General features: G+C 36.6%; 2 protein-coding genes across 2 annotated transcripts; one reads left to right on the top strand and one right to left on the bottom strand.

Annotated features, from left to right (window-relative positions):
* The first annotated feature begins 1,709 nt into the window (after positions 1-1,709).
* Positions 1,710-9,072, top strand: LOC131163050 (ornithine transcarbamylase, chloroplastic). The gene is made up of 5 exons (XM_058119752.1): positions 1,710-2,031; positions 5,555-5,889; positions 7,086-7,217; positions 7,306-7,581; positions 8,670-9,072. Exons 1-5 carry the CDS (start codon positions 1,806-1,808, stop codon positions 8,850-8,852), a joined length of 1,152 nt encoding a protein of 383 aa, XP_057975735.1. The 5' UTR covers positions 1,710-1,805; the 3' UTR covers positions 8,853-9,072.
* Positions 9,034-21,244, bottom strand: LOC131163049 (auxilin-like protein 1). The gene is made up of 8 exons (XM_058119751.1): positions 20,532-21,244; positions 13,403-17,057; positions 13,243-13,306; positions 13,052-13,149; positions 12,876-12,941; positions 12,699-12,788; positions 9,640-9,816; positions 9,034-9,289 (listed from the first exon to the last, which is right to left on the bottom strand). The coding sequence occupies exons 1-8, from the start codon at positions 20,921-20,923 to the stop codon at positions 9,254-9,256; spliced, it is 4,578 nt and encodes a 1,525-aa protein (XP_057975734.1). The 5' UTR covers positions 20,924-21,244; the 3' UTR covers positions 9,034-9,253.
* Positions 21,245-21,653: the final 409 nt, after the last annotated feature.

Raw genomic sequence — 21,653 nt, 5'->3', positions numbered from 1 at the left:
CATGCAACAATTAGATTTATATAAATTTTAATTAAATATAATATAAAATTATATTGAATTTACTTCAAATCCATACAATCCAAATTCAAATGTCAAACTTCAAAATTCGTGATGCCAAATATTATCTTATATTTTTGCTAAGAAGATGGAATGATGGAAGTCTCTCTGGACTCTGCAGTCTGGTGGGGATTGGTCCAAACCTAGTAAGTACAATCATTAAGGACCGGATAAAAATATTACTTAAATATATGTTTTATTCATGCTTACAAACAAACAAAATAAACTGATTGCATTTATTTATAATCATAATTCTATTATTTGGCTTTCAAAATATTTATGATCAAATTATTGATAATGCATAAAAGGTGGGGCCCATGCCCATCATCATCATTATCATCATCACCAATTTTTATCATTGTTGGCCATGGTGATCTTCATTATTATCACCTAATCTTTTTGAAAATGGAATATTGCGACCAAGAAAGACGGTAAACCCCGTTTCTCAATTTATCACCACTCAAGATTCTGAAACGAAAAAGACTGTAAATCGTGAGATTTTAAGTTTTTCATTACTTGTTTCTTTTCTCCTATCGAAATTAGAGCATTTTCTACTTCAAACATTATATGTTATGTCAAGTGTAGTTCCCTTTTTCTAGTAAAAAAATTCTAATCAAATAAATCAATGAATGACCATTTACCTTTTTTGTTCATTTAGAATAATTGGTATCATCACATTGGTTCAATCTGGTTATAGGTAGGACTCACAAGATGAGACTCCACCTCAAGGGGAGTCAAAATCACATTTAAAAAAAAAAAAGTATGAAAGTTTTTTTCATTTCATGGTACAAATCAAAATTAGAATGGAGCCCTCAAAAAATAAATAAAATAAATAAAAATTCAAAGCAAAGCCTGATATTTTGTTACAAAAATAAGATGTATCATAAAATTTGTACTGAACTTTTGCACTATTTATCTTTTAATATAAAATATGAGTGCTAGTTGATGACTCATTTACCACCTAACCACTATAAAATAATATAGAATAATACTATGCAACTACTGCAATTAAGTAAAATAATTAAATCCTTGCAAAAAGGCAAGGGTACCATTGACAAAAAATAGATGGGATGTCATTATAGAATTATCCCTTTCGTGAAAAAAATTAATATTAATTACCTTAATCATTCCCCTATTAATAAAAGTGTAATAATGGACCATTTTTTTTATTAAAGAATTCAAAAAAATTTTCAATCTAGAGGTCGACATTAAAAAGATTAAAAAGTATGTAAAACAAATACCGAAGCAAATCCATTTAATTCATATATAGTCAAAGCCCATATGATCCAGCACATGAAAAAAAAAATTTCAACATAACCCAAAAATAATTTCTCCAATTTTATCTTTCAAGAGATGTCATTCATTTCTCTTTTTTGGATAAAATCAATATGTTTATTAATAGTAAAAAAGCATATAAAATTGAACAATCTTAAATAAAATATTGAATTACTTATTAAAATAATATTTGATATATTGTATTTATTAAAATGCAGTTAAAATCTTCACTACATGAATTATAAATAATTAAAAATAAATATGTATCTAAATTTTCCAAAAAGTATCAACTTTCAAATTTTCGTTGCAAAATAAAAAAAAAAAAAGGGAGAAAAAAAAACTAGGGTTATTTATTTTATTTTAAAATGCATATCGGTATATTCTAAGAAGCGCCTCGAGAGTCTGGACCCTCCAGAACTGCAGTGTCCACCAGTCTACGACTCTACGTTTCCAGAGTTCCTCCCCCAACAACAATGGCGGCGATGTCATGTATCTGCTCAGTGCCATCAGACACGGCATCTCTCTCCTCTTCGTCGCCCTCCTCTTTCCCCCGACGGATTTCTCGCCAATCCTTGCGATGCTCCGGCAATTTTGCGGACATTTCTGTGTCTTCGCCGGCTAGGGTTCCGGCTATGCGGGGCAGAATATCCTGTCAAACGTCCTCGGCAACTTCGCCTTCCTCTTTCGTGAATGGAAAAGGTCAGCGGTAGTCCTTTAGCTGGCTGATGTGATTTTTCGCGCGGGCAATTTTGTTATCGTTTGTCGAAACTTTATTGCTGAAATGCTTAAGACCTAGGGTTTTTTCATGCTTCCCCACCACCCCCTCCTCCTTCTAAATTTGCATCTCTTGTTGAAACTCTTATGAATATGATGAAGATTATGCATTGGAAAAGCGTCTCTATAATCCTAGCCTATTTTAAGATTTCAAGATTTCATCTTTTTTGAAATGTCTGTAACGTTTATTTGAATTTCGGAGCGTGGAAGTTCCGAAAGCATATGAACAAATGCACGAGTGCACGTCTTAGAGGGGAATATAGAGGAGCTTTGTATGACAAGGAAATAAGAAATTGTCTGATTCCACTAATAAAAGTCACTCTGCTGAAAGGAGACTACAAACTCTTAAGTAACAAGAGGGTAACTCATGAATTTATTGAATTGATTGGACAAAATAGATTTACAAGCACATAACGAAATTTTTTCTTATTGAATTCTTTTGTGCAAGATATTTTATCTAGAATATTTCATTATTTCATTACGACTCATTATATATGTTTCTCATGAAAATTTTAGAGAACTGTATGAGATTTTTCATGTGATACTGGAACTTAGGTATTTGTCATCTATGTCTTTGTTGAAGTAAGAAAACTATGACTAATATTCCTTTTCTAAAAGAAAATTTTCCCTATAAATTAGTGCAGTGCTTTGGGGGCATTGCTTGCCTCCTCCAAACTCTAGCTAATAGATGATTATGTGAACCCCCAATCACAAACATGATCCACCCACTTGCCAATGACCATTAATCATGCTTCGTTGAATTTAACGTTGAATCACCTATTATGAAGGTATAAAATGTATGTCACAAAGGTCTGATTATTAACATGAATGAGGGGAAGTATACAGCCACAAAGAGCCCGTAATGTAATAACATTTGCTTTCTATTTTATCTGGTCATGATTTCCCAAAGTCAAAACTCCTCAGCTTTTTATAGGTGAGACTTGCTACTTGCTACTAGAAGTGCGCTTTTAACAAATAGATTTGCTCATTTGAAGCTATTTAGGATGATTTTTTAAATATGTATATATATACATATATGTATAGATTTCTTTAATGGCTGCTCAGAACATTTTAAAACCTCCTTAATATTCTGAATTAAGAGCATTCGATACGGATATGCTTCTGACTGGAAAAGTGATCATGGCACACCATTGTCTGTTATTAAGTTACAATTTGCAGACCAAAGAACTTGTGAATAACATGCAGTTTAGAATTAGGATTGGCAAGACTAGATTCAAGGAATTTATGAGTTGCTTTGTTGGGCTGTTATTTGGAGCAGATTCATAATTTTTTTAATATTTAAAAATTTTCAGGTTTCTAATTGTTATATTTGTAATTATGTGGTAAAATTGGTGTTAATATACTTGTAATGCTAATTTTTTATTTTACTACTTTTATGTACTAGCTTTCTTAAATTTCTTAGGACATTCTAACGCTATGAAATTGTTTATTTTGTACATAAATTTGTATATAAAAAAAAAAAAGATATGGTAACTAAGTCAAACAAATTAATACCATAAATATATTAAATAGTATCTAAGAAAAACAAATTAGTACAATAAATATATTAAATAGTATCTAAGACAAACAAATTAGTACAATAAATATATTGAATAGTTTCTTAATAGTAAAAAAATTAAAATATATCCAGAACAATGTTTCATTAAAAGGAGACTGAACAATTCATACGCTTAGTAAAATCTATGGGTAAAAATTATGAGGGTTGAAATACGGAGAATTGAGCAAAAATCCATAACATGCTAGAAAATAAAACTTCTCTAGCCCAAAAAAAAAGAGAGAGAACAAAGGAAATTGAACCAGAAAATTTTTAAATGAACTTATTTCTTTGTTCACAAAAGCAAAATATTGAAAATAAAAAAATAAAAGTGATTCACCTAAGGGAAATTGCATATAGAAACCATTTTATCAAATAATCAAAATGTCATTTTATCTAAATTTAAGCCATTTTGTTAAACCTAGTTTTTTTAGGTTAAAAGAAAAAGGAAGCATTGTATCAAAATAAAATTTTTTTAAAGCCTTAATTTAATTTTATTTTTTTATCAGTAAAGGTAAATATATTAATCAAGTGTATATATACAACATACTCTGGGCATCCCCAGGCTCAAAGGGCAAATAAGCCCTCATCACATTGCATTACAATACAATCAATAGACAAGTCAAAAAGCCCTTCTAACAGACAAGACTCATTCTATCCAACTACGAGGACATCAAAAAGGAAGTATCAGACATATGGAAAGTACATTAACAATGTAATCTAACCTGGATTCCCAGCCCCAATCTGAGTAAGAAATGGGAATTTATCATACATAGCTCTGTATACGTGCCCCTGGATGCATTTGATGAAGACATCAACCGGAGTCTCTATTTTCTCATACTTCTTTTTGTTTCTGAAGTGCCAGATCCAATATACTGTTGTAGCCACACAAGCACGCCTCTGATGTTATTGCTGTTCCCTTAGCTTCTTTTTTCATCCATTTTAAGGCAGCATTTTAAAGTTGTCATTCTCTTATGCCATCCAAGCCAGCCTCTAAGATAATTCCGGACCTCCTTAACCACTCTGCATTTGAAGAAAAAGTGATTCACCATCTCAATTTCAGACATGCACAGGGCACAGGGCAACTCCTTATCCTCACCCGAGAGTTTGTAATTAGTTAACAATTTATTTTTAGCACCTAGCCATAGTATGGAGTATTTTGGAGTGCATCCACTTCTCCAGATCAGAGGGTACAATGGCAGTTTAGCACCTTTATTTCTCCAAAAATTATTAGCTTTAGAACAGATTATCTCATTTCCAGAACACCATAGCTCCAGCTGTTTCACTGCATTTAGTCTGTCACCGCATTGAAGTATCAGTATATTTCTAATCTCCACAATTTTTTTGAACAAGGGAGAATCATCATGTCTGGCTGAGATCTCCCAGATGCTGCCCTGTTTAAGATAAATCTGATGTATCCATTTCGACCACAATGAGTCTTTCTTTTTGTGAATGTTCCACAGTGTCTTGGTAAGTCTTAGTTTTTCATTGCTATTATAAATGATCATCGGTGAATCAAAGTGGCTCATTGCAGAACCTGGTTATTGCATTCTCTTTGTAGCAAGCGTAGAGGGATTGCTTAAAGCATCTGACATTGACTGGAGGAAAGAGTGAAAGCAACTTGTTTTTTGAGGGTTGAGTCGGGGTTTGGTTTTAATATTCAATATGAGAATAGCAGAAAGCTTCTTTAACCCCCTCTAGAAAACATAACTTGCATTATTACCCTGTAATATAGTAGGAGATTTTTTTAGGCCAGTGTAATGAGTATTTGTTTTCTCACTTTTGGTAGCATGGGGGGTCAACTGCCCCCATCCCACCTTCTCCCCACTGGCCCCTTCTACTATTGATCACACAAGCTTATTTGACTCGAATTCTTTCCTCCTTGTTTTCCAGCAAATACAGAGCTCAAGGATTTTCTTCACATTAGTGATTTTGACAAAGGTACTATTTTGAAGATCTTAGATCGTGCCATTGAGGTCAAGAAACTTCTAAAGTCAGGCGATAGAACATTCCTCCCATTTAAAGGGAAAACAATGGCTATGATTTTTGCAAAGCCATCCATGAGAACACGGATGTCATTTGAGACTGGGTTCTTCTTGCTAGGAGGCCATGCTATATATTTAGGACCAGATGACATCCAGATGGGTAAGCGGGAGGAAACTCGTGATGTTGCTCGTGTACTGTCTCGCTATAATGACATCATTATGGCTCGTGTTTTTGCTCATCAGGTATGCTGGTGAGTTTCTCATGTATGTGTCAGCGTCATAATCTTGTTAAGTATAATCATGTTATAAGTTAGTGCTTTTGTTTTGACTTATGGTATTAGATTAGTAACTTATATTCTACTACTAATTTTTTGCAATAGATAAAATAAAGGAGTAAATTAGTCAAGCAGTTTATTTTTCTTATTGTTTTTAATGATTTTGGATTAGCTTTATTATTGTATTCTCTCTCTCTCTCTCTTAAAGCCTCTGGAAAATAAAGTCATGAAACATGTGCCTCTATCTTTCTCTCTAATTTTGCAAGTACATTGTTTCAAAAAATGCTTTACAAAGGACTTTAATTTTTTTTTTTTTTAAAACCACATTGTGTTTTTAACAATATGAAAACCATCTAATAAAAAAAGAGCAGAATGCACACATCATCTCGTCTGCAGTCTTTCCTTTTGTCCGCATTTCCCATGCTTTTCTTTTAATCTACAGCTGTGATGAGTACATCAACCTTTGAAGGAGGCTAAGATAGCTGCAAATGATATAAAGGTATATGGTTTCCATCGTAACAAAGAAATGGAGTAGGTATTTAGGGTGCAGAAATAAAAGTGTATTCCTTATATGGAAAGATACTTTGGCTGTATGATTGGTTTAGATCCTCATATATGGCATATGTTATAATAGGTCCATAGTCTGATTCCTCAAGTGCTTTAGGAAGCATCTTCAAGGAAAACTTCTAGTTAAAACTTTTATCTTAAACTTTCACATGGAAGTTTTGGAAAAATGGTTCTGCTTTTACAGAGTTGTTGTTTTCATTTTTTTAAAAAAATTGGGGGAGGGGGATGGGAGGGCGAAAAAAGGAGTTCGCACTTGCCTATGTGACGCTCAGTGGGGCTAATTTGGAAGTCAAATTTTTTTTTTTTAAATCTTCTTTATATTTTAAAGGCAATTGTAACAGATTAAATAATTGTTTGAGTGGCTCTTTTACAATTTATCATTGCTTATTTGCTTAAGTTTGTACCAAACGAGCACTTGCTGCGTTCTTTTTCATGTTGATGGTGGTGCTTTTTAATTTTTTTTTAAAGCAAATTTTTAATGAATTTATTTACTTTCTGGAAGTTATTGGCCTTTGAATATTTTTTTCCTCAAGAAAATAGTTTGCCTGCCCTTTTCTGCAAACTTAGTGCTTTGTTATTTCTCCTGTTCTATTGCAGGACATTCTAGATCTGGCTAAACATGCAAGCGTACCCGTCATAAATGGCCTGACAGACTACAACCACCCTTGCCAAATAATGGCTGATGCCCTTACAATAATTGAACACATTGGTCAATTAGAAGGAACTAAGGTCTGCCCCTGGCTCACTATGTTACTGATCAAAGATTCATTTGTTAAAATAGTAAAAATATTTGGTTAAATGACCATGTGAAATCCAGGTTGTTTATGTTGGAGATGGAAACAATATTGTGCATTCTTGGCTCTTGATGGCATCAGTTGTTCCTTTCCATTTTGTCTGTGCCTGCCCTAAAGGTTTTGAGCCAGATGAGAGCACAGTCGAAAAAGCGCGAGGTGCAGGAATTAGCAAGATTGAGATAACAAATGATCCAAAGGAAGCTGTTAAAGGAGCTGATGTTGTGTACTCGGATGTGTGGGCCAGCATGGGGCAGAAGGAGGAAGCTGCACATCGTCATCAAGTGTTTCAAGGATTTCAGGTATACTACCTCCTATGTTAATTTTTATTATATTATTATCCCTTTTTATTATCACCCCTCCTACCAACATCCTTCTCAATTTTTATTTTTATTTTTTTCATTTCCAAAGAATATCCTCACACCTAAATTCAACTATGGTCATTATGTTGCACATCTAAATAACCATAATCAGGGTTTTCTCATCTTTTGTTTCAGTGGTTTTTACCTTTTTCACATTTATATATTATTTCCCACTTAATCATTTGTTATGTTGTTGCTTATTCTTTGAACATCCTAATCCCGACTACTTATTCTTTGAACATCCTAATCCTGACTATCTTAATTTTTGAAAAATTTTAATTGCCAGAAGCGCTAAAATGACAGTGAGTTGTCAATGAATGAGGAATTCCAGTTGAAACATGTATAATAGCATTTCCATATCACCTTGTTACTCAAATCGTTCCAAACCACACTGCTAAAATATTGCAGTAGCTGGCTGAAGAAGTGAAGAACCATGCCTTCCACTGTGCACCATTATGCCACCCAATTCATGTTTGATTTCTGAACATGTTAATGGCTGTGGTAGAAATCAACCCATGGAGAAGTTGAAGGCGTTGGCTTTGATTAACTTAAAATGCCAACTTGGGGGGTCATATTGAGGTCCGTTAAAATAATTAAGCAATGGAAAAATTATTTTGTGGGGATATTTTTGTGTTGGGTGAGGGGGTTTGAAGATTTTTGTGACAGGTCCAGTTTAAAACTTGAAAAAATAAGAGGGGGGGGGGTGTTGAAGATTTTTGTGACAGGTCTAGTTTAAAACTTGAAAAGATATTAGCAAAAGGAAAGATAAAACAAAGGAATTCACTTTTTCATGTTTGTTATCAAAAAAAGTAATATATATTAAATCAAATTAAAATTTGATTTTACACAGTAATAACCTTTGTTTCTTCTTAGTTTTCACCATTTTAGAACAAAGTCTCACTTTTTTAATTTACACACAGAAGTAAATGCAAAATGATTTTTCTCATATTTTATTTTATTTCCATTTTCAAATGGGGCTTTAACTTCCATTCTGGTGGTCCTCATTAGCTGTGTGCAACTACTTGTAGGTGGATGAAACCCTTATGAAGTTAGCTGGCCCAAAATCGTATTTTATGCATTGTTTGCCAGCAGAAAGAGGCGCGGAGGTGACTGATGGGGTTATTGAAGCGCCCAACTCCATCGTATTCCCACAAGCTGAGAACCGCATGCACGCACAAAATGCCATAATGCTGCATTCTCTTGGCTTGTGAATTATGCACACAAACCCTCTCGCCTGCTCTTTGGCATGTCTATTTATCATGTGTCTTTAACTTCAAATCCTATTTCAGTTTTAGATGGGTGCAAGAGTTTTGCAGATTGAGTTTGTAGTCCATAATTTTGTTTCTTGTCGTGATTATGCAAATGCAAGGGACCTTGTATCTGGTACTCAGATTGAATGGAATGAATTTTCATTGGCTTTTCCTATTGAAATGAACATTCAGTGGATAGCAGGTTCCACGAGTTAGTACAGCTTTTGCTCTTGGAAAATGCAAGACTGATGGATTCATACAGATTGTTTGCCTAAAATGTATTTACTGCCCTGTCTCTGAGATCAACAGATGTGCACCATGCCTGCCTGGCTGCCTGCAGGAAGTGCAAGGGCATCCATCTTCTACCGCTCTTCTGAGTTGAACTTGTTCCAAGCATCCTGCAGATAACAGGACCAAAATTTTCTCAAGAGATCTATAATGTTTTAATGGAATAAATGAATGCTGTAACTTGTTTGGGAAAGTAAAAATTGCATTTCAGCCCGTCCTTTGAACACAAGAGTTTCAGATTTCTTTATCTTACTCCAGAATTTCACAAGCGTAGACTGCTAAATTATATATATATATATATATATATGTATTACGTGGAGGTCTATATATATATATATATCCTATTGTCATTAGACTGAGAAGGTACACAGTATGTGCCATGCTTGCAGTTTTCCCTCTAGTTTCAGGGCTACAACCTGCATTGACTTAGAAATACAGGAAAAGGAAACTAACAACGCACCTTTAGAAGATCAAAAACCTTCTCACAGATGTACTTCTGCTGAATGCTTGCTCCTCGCTGCTGCAACTTGTCAGGATGTACACAGAGAGTAGCTTTCCGATAAGCCTTCTTCACGGCACTGGTTGTCACTATATCCGTTAGGGGTATTGGTTGCCAACTGCTATCAGGTCCAAGGATCTGCCAGGAAAGAAATTGAAGTTAACTTTCAGCCGCACTTGAGTTACACCCCTTGAAAACAACTGAATTATTTACTTAATAGTATGTATAAAAATTATTTGACACAGGAACACTGACCAGTTTTAAGACTTCTACCAGTGGTCATATATATTTTTTTACAAATAAGGGCAAATTTTAAAGGTTCTGACCTTGATATAAGAAATGAAGTCATTATTAATAGCAATAATCCTCAGTTTAACTGTGATGATCAAAGTTCTACATTTCTTATTATATCAGTTAACCATAAAATGGTGTACCAAATGAGGGCATAAGTTGGAGTAGTCATTACCCTCTTGCACCTTTGGTATCTCACCTACTCTATGCAGATGACATTCTTATTTTTGCTAATGGTAAGAGAAGTTCCATTCAAATGCTTACCAAGACTTTTAAGAAATATGAAGATTGGTTTGTTCAAATGATAAATAAAGATAAGTAAAGTATCTTTTTATCAAAGAGAATTGCTTATGCTTGGAAGCAATCCTTGTTAAGGATGACTGGCTTTGCGGAAAGAGGGTTCCCTACTACATACTTGGGTGTTCCTTTGGTATTGGGTTGTCTTACGGCCCGTATTTTGGAGCCTCTAGTTGCTAAATTGAGGAAAAAGACAGTGGGTTGGAAATTTAAACTTTTATCTCAAGGGGGCCGCTTAACTTTAATTAAGCATATATTATCATCAATGACGGTTCATCAATTAGCAGTAATTGACATTCCTATTATTGTATTCACAAAGATAAATTCTCTACTATTGAATTTTTTTTGGAATGGAGTAAATGATAAAAGGAAAAGGAAATGGTGTTTCCTGGCCTAATATATGTAAGCTTGTTTGTGAGGGTGGTTTGGATATTAGGGATTTTGAGGAAGTAAAAAAATCATTGCATATGAAGTTTGTGTGGAGATTGTTAACTATGGATAATCTGTGGAACCAATTCTTTAAAGCCAAGTATTTGAATAATAGACCCCACTTGGGAGAAATGAAGCTAGATAAAGGAACTCGATTTTGGAGATCGATTGCACGTGTGTGATACTTGAAGTATTAGAGCATGTTCAGGTTTAAATTAAAGAAGGGTCGGCCTCTTTCTGGTTTGATCGTTGGTTAGCCTTCGGTCCCCTTTGAGCTAAGGTTCAGGAAATCAGAAACCACAGGCTACGAACACGAGATTGTTAGGATAGAGATGGGTGGAATGTTGATTTATTAGTTGATCTATTGGGTGAAGAACAGACTGAGGAAGTAGTGAACTCTGCTATTTCTTGCAAAGAGGGTCTAGATACAATAATTTGGGAACCTTCAACATATGGAAAATTTACCACGGCAAGTGCTTGGGAAATTATAAGGGAGCGTAAAGAGGAATTCTTAGTTTCAAAATGGATCTGGCATCCTATGTTGCCAAAACGAGTGTCAATTTATATGTAGAAGTCTTGGTTTGCTTGTCATCCAATTGATACTCATATTCAAGAAGTTGGTGTTCAGATGGCCTCTCGGTGTGATTGTTATTCAAATGCCAAGATTGAATCTCTAAACCATGTGTTTTGCACGGAATCTTTTGCTTAGGAGGTTTGGAAACAAACAACAGTGGCGTTAGATGTTAATTGTATGGCAACGAATACATGGAAAGCCAGAGTTAATTTCTGGTTTAGTTGTGCAAAACGGACCTCACAGTTAGGCATTTTGGTAGGTCTCATACCTAGTCTCATCATTTGGAGACTTTGGACTCGTCGATGTAGAGCCAAGTTGGAATCATTTCATGATTCAGTGAGAACTGTGTGACTTGATATTAAATATTGGATGAGATCCATTTCGGACAAATTATCTAGATGTGCACTTGCTTCTTGCACGGATATTGCAGTCCTTCGTGCTTTGGATATTCAAGTAAAAAATGTGAGGGTTCGTATTCCTCGTGTAGTCAAATGGTGTAAATCTGGGTAGGTTGGGTTAAGTCGAATGTGGATGGAAGTTGTAGAGGTAACCCAGGTAATTGTAGTGGTGGAGGAGTGATAAGAGATGAAAACGGATTATTTATAGTAGCTTTTTCCTCATTACTAGGTTATGGAACCAATAATATGGCTGAATTGAAAGCGATTATTATAGGGATTAATCTGTGCAAAGATCTCGAGTTTGATCAAGTGAAGATTGCCTGTGACTCTACTTTGTTGGTTCAGTGGATTAATTCTGGAAAGTGTTCGGCTTCGAACTTATGGAAATTGTGGGAAGAGCGTGTTAGCATTGAGAGACATACATTACAAAGTGAAACATGTGTACAGAGAGGCGAATCAAAGTGCGGATTTCTTTACCAAGCAGGGTAAATCTGGTATATCTCGATCATATAGTTGTCAGGATGATTTTCCACAGCAAGTCAGGGGAATGATTCGATTGGATTTGTTGAGATTTCCTTCCTTGCGCTCATAATGCTTTGTGCTGGTGTTTGTGAAGGCTGTAGTGGATGGTTTATTTCTCGAGACCTTCCGTAGTTTTGTTAGTTTTCCACTTATAGTTGTCTAATTCTTATTTATTTGTTTGGTTGTTGGTCATTGGTTTATTGGTTTTGAATAAATTAGTTAAGTCAGTTGGAACCACGGTATTCCTCCGCCATAAGTGAGGGGTTTTCTAATAAAGATAAGAGGTGCCGCCCTCTTTTACCAAAAAAAAAGTCATTACCCTCTTGTTTAAGAACAATCACCCTTTTGGGGAAGAAAAGGGGGGGTTGTTTTTGGGTGTGATTTGACTAGCATGGATCCTCCGAGGACTAGTAATGTCATCTTTTTGCACAAGAGTTTGGTATTGCAAGAATGGTTGGAGCATAAACATAAGTTTCAACTGAAAACATAAGCCAAACAGTTGCACATACATATTGTAGTGTTGAAAGCAATGCACGCAAGTTCCCATGCTTCCCGCTTGACCACCTTTTGACGTCGGCATCCAAGGCTTCTGCTAATCTCTGCAATTAACAAAAAGCTCCAGAGGGTAAGAGAATCTCTTGTTAATAATTGGAAAAATCTCCAAACTTGTTGGGAAGAATACTTACGTTTCTCTCTGCTTGCTCTTTCTGAGCAAGAAGATCACGCATATTCTTCTCTGCAAGAGCTTTTGCCTAAAAGAACAAGAAAAGCATTTCTTTAGAGTGGGGAACAACAGGGTAAAAACAAAAAACATTTCAGCTAGCTATAGTATGCAGGAAACACAGAAAAGAAGGAAGCATACCGCACGTTCCGCTGTCCGTTGATGCCTCTCTAGCTTAGCTTGACACCTCTGTGCAGATTCACCTTTCATTTCATCAAATCTCTCAGCAGTATAGGGAACTTCATAAAGAAGAAAATTTGTTTAGAAGCAGCAAGAACAGTCGATGCATTCAAATTCCTAAACAATGATGAAAATGCATATAACATACATACCACCATGATTTGAAGAATTTGAATATTTTGAACTGCTGGAAGGACCAGAACCTTGAAAAGAGTCCTGCATGAAATCACATCAATCTTAGTTATACATGCCACTAAAGAACATGCTTCTTAGGGGTAAAAATGATTCACAATGAAATATACTGATACTCACAGCGGAAGAAAAACTTCGCCTCATTCCATTATCCCTGTAGGCACCAGAAAACTTCTCAGAGGCAGACCTATCTGCCAACTCTCTTGCATCAAAGGTTGCCTTCCCAGACAATGCTTTTTTTAGGGCACGTTCTCGGGCCTCTGCAGTGGCTCTCTCCACTGCAGCACGTTCTGCCCTCAGTTTGGCTTCCACAGAAGCCTTTTCAGTTGATAATTTGGCCTCTGCAGAAGCCTTTTCTAATCTTTCTTGAGCCTCAGCCATTACTCTTTGTCGAGCTTCAGCAGTCACTCTCTCCACAGCAGCCCTTTCTGCCCTTTCTCGGGCTTCGGCATATGCCCTTTCACGGGCTTCACGGATTGCTCTTTCAACAGCTATTCTATCTTTTTCCCTTTTCCTTTCCCTTGCTTTTTCCTCATCCAATTTTCTAACACATCCCTCCTCCAGCCCCACTTCTTTTTGTGAAGTTTTTAGGGTTTCCCTCTCTTCCACTATAGGGGTTTCATTAAATTCCTTCTCACCTTTCTCGGGATTTTGGCTTCTTTTGATCTCCTCAGCTTTTTCGAAGACTCCATCCCCTTCAAACATACAAGGTAGTTGAGTTGAGTCAGAAGTCTTCTCATTTTCAAACACTTTCCCATCAGCTGCTTTGAAATCATTGTTGTCTACTTCCTCTTCAAAGGCAATCTCAGCCTCCTTAATATCCTCAGCATCATCCCCAAATTCATGAGCAAATGTTTCAGTATCTTGTCCAAGATCGCACGCAGGTTTATGTTGGTTTTCATCCCAGTCACTTTCTTCACCTGCAAAGTTCATGCTGGTTTCTCCTAAATCTGTCCCATCAAAAAGAGGGGCATCGGATGCTCCATTCACATTGTTCTTGATCTCATCACATATAAAGGCACATTGAGCCAAGCCAACTCTTTCGAATAGTTCCCTTTCATCTCTTTCACCCACCACATTAGGCACTTTAACAACTTTAAAATCCTCATAATTTTCCAGTTCACAGGAAATTCTCATTATTTTTACTATACTCCCAACCTCATCATGTGCTACAGTCTCACAAGTTGTTTCTCCATCACTACCAGTTTCTCTATCTGTACATGCTTCTTGAGTGCCATTTACATTCTTAAGTTCATCCTGTTTGAAAGCATCAATATCTGCCTTAATAGTCTTCTCCTCGTGCTTAGTAGCTTCTTGAACTGCGTTTATCCTTTCCTCCTCTTCTTCACCAAGAGTAGAATCTATCCACATCCCATTTGTTTCTTCCCATTCCTGAGATTCCTCTCTTAGCCCCTTGTCATTTTCTTCTATCAAATGAGCCTCTTCTGACATCTTGTCACACTCTTCCAGCTTTTGAGGGTCTTTAAGCTTTGCATTCCTTTCGTACCCACAATCTTCATCTAGCCTCTCCTCATTTTCCTCCTCATCACAAGAAACATTCAGTCCCTCATCCAAATACTGTTGATGAACCTCATCAAACCTTTCATCATCGTCTTCTCCCTCACAGCTGTAACAGTTTTCTTCCCACTCATAATCCTCTTGTAGTTTTTCATCGCATTCTTCTTGCCACTCAAAAGCCTCTTTAAGTTCCTTCTCTTTTTCTTTTTGATCACACATATCTTTTAGTTTCTTCTCTTGTTCTTCCTGTTCACGAACTTCTTTTAATCTCCTTTCGTTTACCTCTTCTTCACGAGCAGCTTCCACTGTCTTCCCATTTTCTACCTGTTCCCAAGCTAATCTGCTTTCACTTTCATCCTCCAACTCTTGAACCTCAAGTTCTATCACGTCTTCTAGTGCCTCATGGTATTCTTCTAGCTCCTTGTCAGACTTTTCCCTTTCATGGGATGCTGTTTGTTCCTCCTCAAGTTTTTCCTGCTCTGAGAAAACGCTTGATTTATCTTCTAGATGCTCATCGATTGCAGATGCTGAATTTAAGTTCTTCTCAAATTCTTCCCAGTCTTGTGTCCTTTGCGGTACATGAAGCCTCTTCTCTATTTCCTCCCATTCACAAATTTCTGCAGCTTCTTTCAATTTCCTGCCAGTTTTCACTGGCTGCTTGAAGGTTACATCAGGTGTTCTCTTTCCCAAGTCTTGTGCCCTTTGCACTCCATGCAGCATCTTCTCCATTTCCTCATGTTCATGAGCTTCTGCAGCTGCTTGCAATTTCCCGCCATTTTCCACTGGCTGCATGATGGTTGTATCAGCTATTTTCTTCTCCCATTCTTGTGCCCTTTGCACTTCATGCAGCCTCTTCTCAATTCCCTCCTGTTCACAAGCTTCTGCAGCTGCTTGCAATTTACTGCCATTTTCCACCCACTGCTTGATGGTTGTATCAGGTATTTTCTCCCACTCTTGTGCCCTTTGCACTGCATGCAGCCTCTTCTCTATTTTTTCCTGTTCACAAGCTTCTGCAGCTGCTTGCAATTTCCCACCATTTTCAGGTAATTTTTTCTCCGGCTCATAGTCGTTCATAGATTGCATCATTTGCTTCTGATTGTCAGCCTGCACAGAAACAAAGGTGGTTGCTTTGTATTTACTAATGTTTTCAAATTCATGAAACTGTTTTGCTGCTTCCCTTTCTTCTGTTCCATCCTTTCCCGGATCTTCCAGAATCGGTCCACATTTCTTGCCATGTGTTCCTCCTGAAGCTTCCCTCGAAATGAAAAGCACCTCATTGTCTTTGGAAACTGGAGTTACTCTGTTCATTTTCCTTGCATTTTGCATTCCTATTCCAGCAAAGGATTGCATTGCAATGTCTACTTTCTCGCATGTTTCTTGAGGCTTCTTCTGGTTGAATATATTTCCTCTATCAGCAATTTCACCCTCCCCTTTCTCATCAAGCCTCTGTGTTCTATCAGAAATTTTACCCTCCCTTTTCTCCTTTACCTTCAAGTCGTCCTTAAAACGGAACTTGACAGAACCTTCAAGACCTTCATTCTTTCTTTTCATTGATTCCTTCAAAACTCTTATCCTTGCTTGAGCCTCCACAATTGCTTTCTTTACAGCAGCAGCAGAGGCGGCTGCAGCTGAATTTGCATCTATTTCCTCGTCAAGAAAAGGCGGGGAACAACTACCTGCTGAACCCTCAGAAGCATCACCCTCAAAATTTGAACGCATTGACCTCTTGGAATAATCTTCACTATTACCAAAATTCAGTGATATATTTGATACTGATGGCACTTTATTGGGATGCTTTTTCAAGCTAATTTCATTTGTATTGTGTAATGAGAATCCATTCGAGCCAGAACCATTCTGAAATTTCACATCACTTCCAGAAGTTGGTTTGTTAGCACTGTCATCCGGAAAATGTGGCGCTGCCTTCTTGCAATGTTTTCCTTTCATTTCCTTGCATGAAGTCATGTTAAGAGCTGCATCATTTATTTTCAGGGGTACTGCATTGTTGCCATCAGTCCTTCTTAAAGGAGTGTCTTCATCAATAACACAAGTAAATCCAGGAACAGCATTCAGTTGGGCTATGTAAGTTGTCCCATTTGCACCCTCTCTGTTTGTTTGGTTAGTTTTATGATACAACATGTTGAATTGCTTCTTGGCATCGAATAGTTGATGAGATACTTCAAATGAATGCACCTGATTATCTTCCATGCAATTAAAAGAATCCGAATCTTCTGAAAGAGATCCTGTTTCAGCAGGAGTCCTGAACACAATCGCCAACCAAAAAAAAAAAAGAATAAGTAAGAGCAACACCTTTCCGTCAATTTCTTACCTCCAGAACTCAACTCGAACAATAACAGAACTTTTGATTCCTCTCTATGTAAGTAAAAAAGGAAAGGGCATAACCATATGTAAATCAAACAATATGATGTTTTGCATCATTATACTGACACCCTCCCAGTTTGAAAATGACAAAAAACATTCCTCAACCAATTTCACACAATAGAGTTCAGCAAATAAAATGATTTTTATACCATTACCCTCAGCTCTTAAACAATACAACACAAGAATAGGTAGTTGTATTTTGTTGGTTTTTGTGAAACAAACATAACTTAAAAAAAAAAACATATGTTCGAACCCAGTGTCTCCTAATCTAATTTAAAAATAAAATGTCTGCTTGCTAATCGATACAGGATTCAACAGATATGTTTGAAACTTCAAAAGGAGATCTGTTTTTTTTTTTTTTTTTCCTTCTTTGTAGAAAATTCAGACTGCCGGTATGCTTTTTTTTTTCCTTGTTAATTTCATGATTTTGATTGCAAGAAAACGCTTAACATGGTGCTGATCTCTTATTACATTATCTACAGTGTACTTGATAACTGCCGAGTTACTGTTCATAAATATTACTTCCTAGAACATGATTCATTTGATAGAAACATGATGCGGGGGAATGATGAGAAACAACAAGCACCATTTAAGGATCCATTGCAAGTTGGGGATCACAAGGTCAAGAGCTAAGAAGATCCAGGAAGCAATGCAAGGAATGAAACAATCCACTTGGGCCGAGTTTGCAAATTTATCAAGTAAGACCCTAACATTCAAGATACAAGCTACAACCGCCCCGGGGGGGGGGTGCGCATAGCCTAGTGTTTAGAGTAGACTTTTCAATAAGTATATGTGTGTAGACCAATTTTATGTTTATTAGTTATAGGCGTTTAGGGTTACGTTATTTGAATTCAATGTGGGGTTATTTTATGTTTATTAGTTATAGGAGTTTAGGGAATTTAAATTCAATGCCTGTAACTAATAAACATAAAATAGGCCCACATGCCTACACTTATTGAAATAAAAAGTTCCCCCCCCCCCCCCTCCCCCCGGGTTGTATCTTGAATGTTGGGGTTTTACTTGATAAATTTGCAAACTTGGCCCAAGTGGATTGTATCGATCCTTGCATTGCTTCCTGGATCTTCTTAGTTCTTGACCTTGTGATTGGCCCAACTTGCAATGGATCCTTAAATGGTGCTTCTTGTTTTCATCAACCCCCCGCATCAAATCAGTTGAAACTAAAATAAAATTTTGATCTTTAATGACTCAATGTTTAATTGTTCACCATAAAGAACAAAAAAAAATGAAATATTTTTATCAAAAATAGCAAGGTGTCGTGTTATTCAGATATGCCACTAACAGCATACTATCAAGAAACATTAGTTTAGGCTGCCTAGCTATCTTAAATTTTAAATACCCAGTCAAATCCTTTAATTGAGGGTAACTTCAATGCGGCTGGCACCCTAACATAATAATTCTCCATACTATAAGAGGATACCAGTGCAACTAAGTATGAGCTTTCACAAGGTGTCACTGTAGTTTTTGAAAGGAGAGGGGGTGTTTTTGTAATTATTAGAAATCTAAAGGAATATCGATAGAATATTCCCCACCCAAAAAAATTTAAAAAGGATGCCCCCTTCCTAACAAAGAGAACTGTTTGTAATTTGGTAACCTCTACTATTATATAAAGTTGAAACTTACATAAAAGATCAAATTACACTTAAAACGATAACTTTCATCAGAATTGTCAACCATTTCCATTTTAACACATAAAATTACACTTGAAACCATAACCTTCATTGGAATTATCGACCATTTTAATTTTTTCCATGATCGCATAAATTGGCGGAAAAGGATTCATGTAGTCAATCCCACCTAGTGGGACTTAAGGCTTGGTTTGTTGTTGTTGTTGATGTAAACCGCTCAAGTTAACAAATTGCTTCAATTTAACACAATAGACAAGATGTCTCACTCATGGATGGAAAGGAACTCATTTGAATATCACATGACCTTTTAACATGTGCTTAGCAGATAATTACAGCCTTAAAACTCCTAATTGGGCAAATCTTGGATGCACTCGATAGTTGGCAATCAGTTTTATGCCCAATTTGTACTCCAATAATAGTTACTCTTACAATTTTCTAGTTAAAAATCCCTAATTTTACCTAATTAGGTATTTTCAACATAAAATATCACATGATGCTTATATAAGCCCTTTGATACCATAATTTGAAGGTTTAGGTTTTTTGAAACAATTCGTTAATTTTAGGATCTTAAGTGTTAAAATTGAGAGATAACGGTTTAAACAGAAACAGACACCTAATTATAGGGATTGAGTAGTAATTTCACCTATTTGAGATCTTATAAAAATTCTAGAAAATTTATGAACTGAAGAGAGCCATAGTAGGAATATTGCTTCCAAGACAATTCATGGTATCACAGAATTTGAACTGGTGGGCGGAACTTGGAAGCTTTGTGGGGCAGAAAACTCCGTGTGTGTGTGTGTGTGTGTTCAATTAGTTGGAAAAGAAAAATGATTCAAACGAAGGGAAGTAATAGATGAAATAAAGAAAAAACAATCCGAAACATCTATTTGAAAAACGAGTATTGATGAGGCAATAACTCCAAAATCTTCAGTATGGTGGGTTACAAATTTGGGTCATGTTCACCAAAAGAGAAATAAAATGCCTGTAATTCAGAGAAAATGACAGCTCTAAAAGCCTTCAATTTCCCCGCTACCAATGTTTTGAAGCCAACAAATCAATATTTGAATTTAGTCTATCAATGCCCGTAAGGAACAAGAATCAAGGTTAGCTTAACAGTAAGCGCTCCCACCCACCAAAGTCTCGGCGCACCCCCTTTGGTTTTGGGTTTTGGCCGCCTCCCAGCAGTAACAAATAAATAATACCCTAAGGAATTCTTTTGAGTGTAATATGCTCTCAGCAACAGGTTAAAAATGCCCCCACCTTCCTTTGGGAAAGGAAATGTTTGAATAAAAGGTAAGAATAAAAGCAGACGAGATGATCAACAGCAATGATGGTGGCAATAAAACAATTTCCCTCGGTAATCAAAAGCTGCAACAGGACTGAACATAATGTGCATTGGTCATCAAGATTAAGCAAAGTTCAACGAAATTACAGTTAAGTTTTGAAAAAAGCATGCCTGAACATGAACAGATATTCCAAATTCAGCACTTCTCCTTTTGTTTGCCCAGAAACCCAAGGAAAAGAAAAGAGGAACGAAGAAAAAAAACCAATGCAAGTGCAAGCTACCACTTACATTGGGCAGAGAAGCACAATGAGAACAAGTTTTATTTTCCCAAATACACTGTAGAAACAAAAGAGAGAACATGCCAGAATCTACGGAAGATCACAAAAGTTCACAACATGCGCTTCGAAAAGAAAGAACATACCAGGCTTCATCGCAGGAACTCTCTCCCCCCTTAGGTCCAGCAAACAATTCCTCATACGATACAGCAAAATCGGCATCCTTAAAACCTCCAAAAATCTTCGCGTAATCAATTTCGGAGCTACGGACGCGACCCGGACCACCTCTTTCTTTGAGAGTCGAAAGATCTAGAACCGGAATCGAGGAACCACGCGAAGCTTTAGAGCTATTGAAAATCTCATTGTAGTCTTCGGCTCGGGAGGAAAAATTTGCAGCTCGGGACTTCGCTGTGCCGGCGAAGACGTCGTCGTACGCTGTTCTTCCGGCGAAGCTGTGAACTTTGGAGAGATTCTTCTTGGAAAGAGTTGCAGCAGAGGAAGAGTGGCGTCTGTGGTGAGAACGCGACGATTTTTCCATGGATGAGGAGCTTAGTTGGGAGCTTGCTGGAAGCTCTTTCTTCTTCTCTTGTGTTCTTTCTCTGCAGAGAGAGACTAGCGCCTTTCCGCAGAGTGAAAGACACGAAGAAGGAGGACGACTGAGAAAATGAGAGAAAATGCGCGAGAAAATAACTTATAGTCGAGAAAGCGGAAGGAAAATGCGTTCTCTACAGTGTACGGCTTTGGCCGTATCACCCCTGACAGTTGTGTTTGAATTGGCGATTTTTTCACCCTCCGCGGGCCGAGAAATCGGCGGTCGGAGGGAACCGGGGACTGGCACAGCCGGTAAGGACGACGCGAGAATCCATAAATTGTTTTCTTCCTTCCATAAAGTTACATTTGTTTCGAGTTTCGAGTCCCCGTAAATAATAAAATATTAAAACCAATTTTTTATATGAAAAATATTGAAGTTTTTTAAGGATTTAGACAAAACCTCAACCTCGTATGGAATTACATTTAGGGTAAATTTAAGAAAATGTGGGAATTTTAAAGATAAAAATATCATATTAAATATAAATTCAAAATTTATGCTTCTAAATAGTGTTTTAATTTTATTTAAATTTATTAAATTTCCGATTATACTAAACACAACTTTATTTAAGAAACTGACATGCATAAAAATAAAAAAAAATAAGGATAATCTAGTCTTTTCACTTAGTCACTGCAGCCAACAACCATCCAATTGATGGACCTACATTGATTTGTTGCGG

This window comes from Malania oleifera, chromosome 8 (genome assembly GCF_029873635.1).
Source record: "Malania oleifera isolate guangnan ecotype guangnan chromosome 8, ASM2987363v1, whole genome shotgun sequence".
Taxonomy (NCBI): domain Eukaryota; kingdom Viridiplantae; phylum Streptophyta; class Magnoliopsida; order Santalales; family Ximeniaceae; genus Malania; species Malania oleifera.
This window is presented reverse-complemented; position numbering and strand designations above follow the sequence as displayed.

What these genes read in the sequence shown, in the direction of transcription:
- LOC131163049 (XM_058119751.1), bottom strand. Translation starts at nt 20,923, where the DNA reads ATGGAAAAATCGTCGCGTTCTCACCACAGACGCCACTCTTCCTCTGCT. An exon ending in AGTTCCTGCGATGAAGCCTG is followed by an intron (nt 17,058 to 20,531) that starts GTATGTTCTTTC and finishes GATTGTGTTCAG; the next exon opens with GACTCCTGCTGAAACAGGAT. An exon ending in AAGAGCAAGCAGAGAGAAAC is followed by an intron (nt 12,789 to 12,875) that starts GTAAGTATTCTT and finishes TGTTAATTGCAG; the next exon opens with AGATTAGCAGAAGCCTTGGA.
- LOC131163050 (XM_058119752.1), top strand. Translation starts at nt 1,806, where the DNA reads ATGGCGGCGATGTCATGTATCTGCTCAGTGCCATCAGACACGGCATCT. An exon ending in CTCTTTCGTGAATGGAAAAG is followed by an intron (nt 2,032 to 5,554) that starts GTCAGCGGTAGT and finishes CTTGTTTTCCAG; the next exon opens with CAAATACAGAGCTCAAGGAT. An exon ending in CTCGTGTTTTTGCTCATCAG is followed by an intron (nt 5,890 to 7,085) that starts GTATGCTGGTGA and finishes GTTCTATTGCAG; the next exon opens with GACATTCTAGATCTGGCTAA.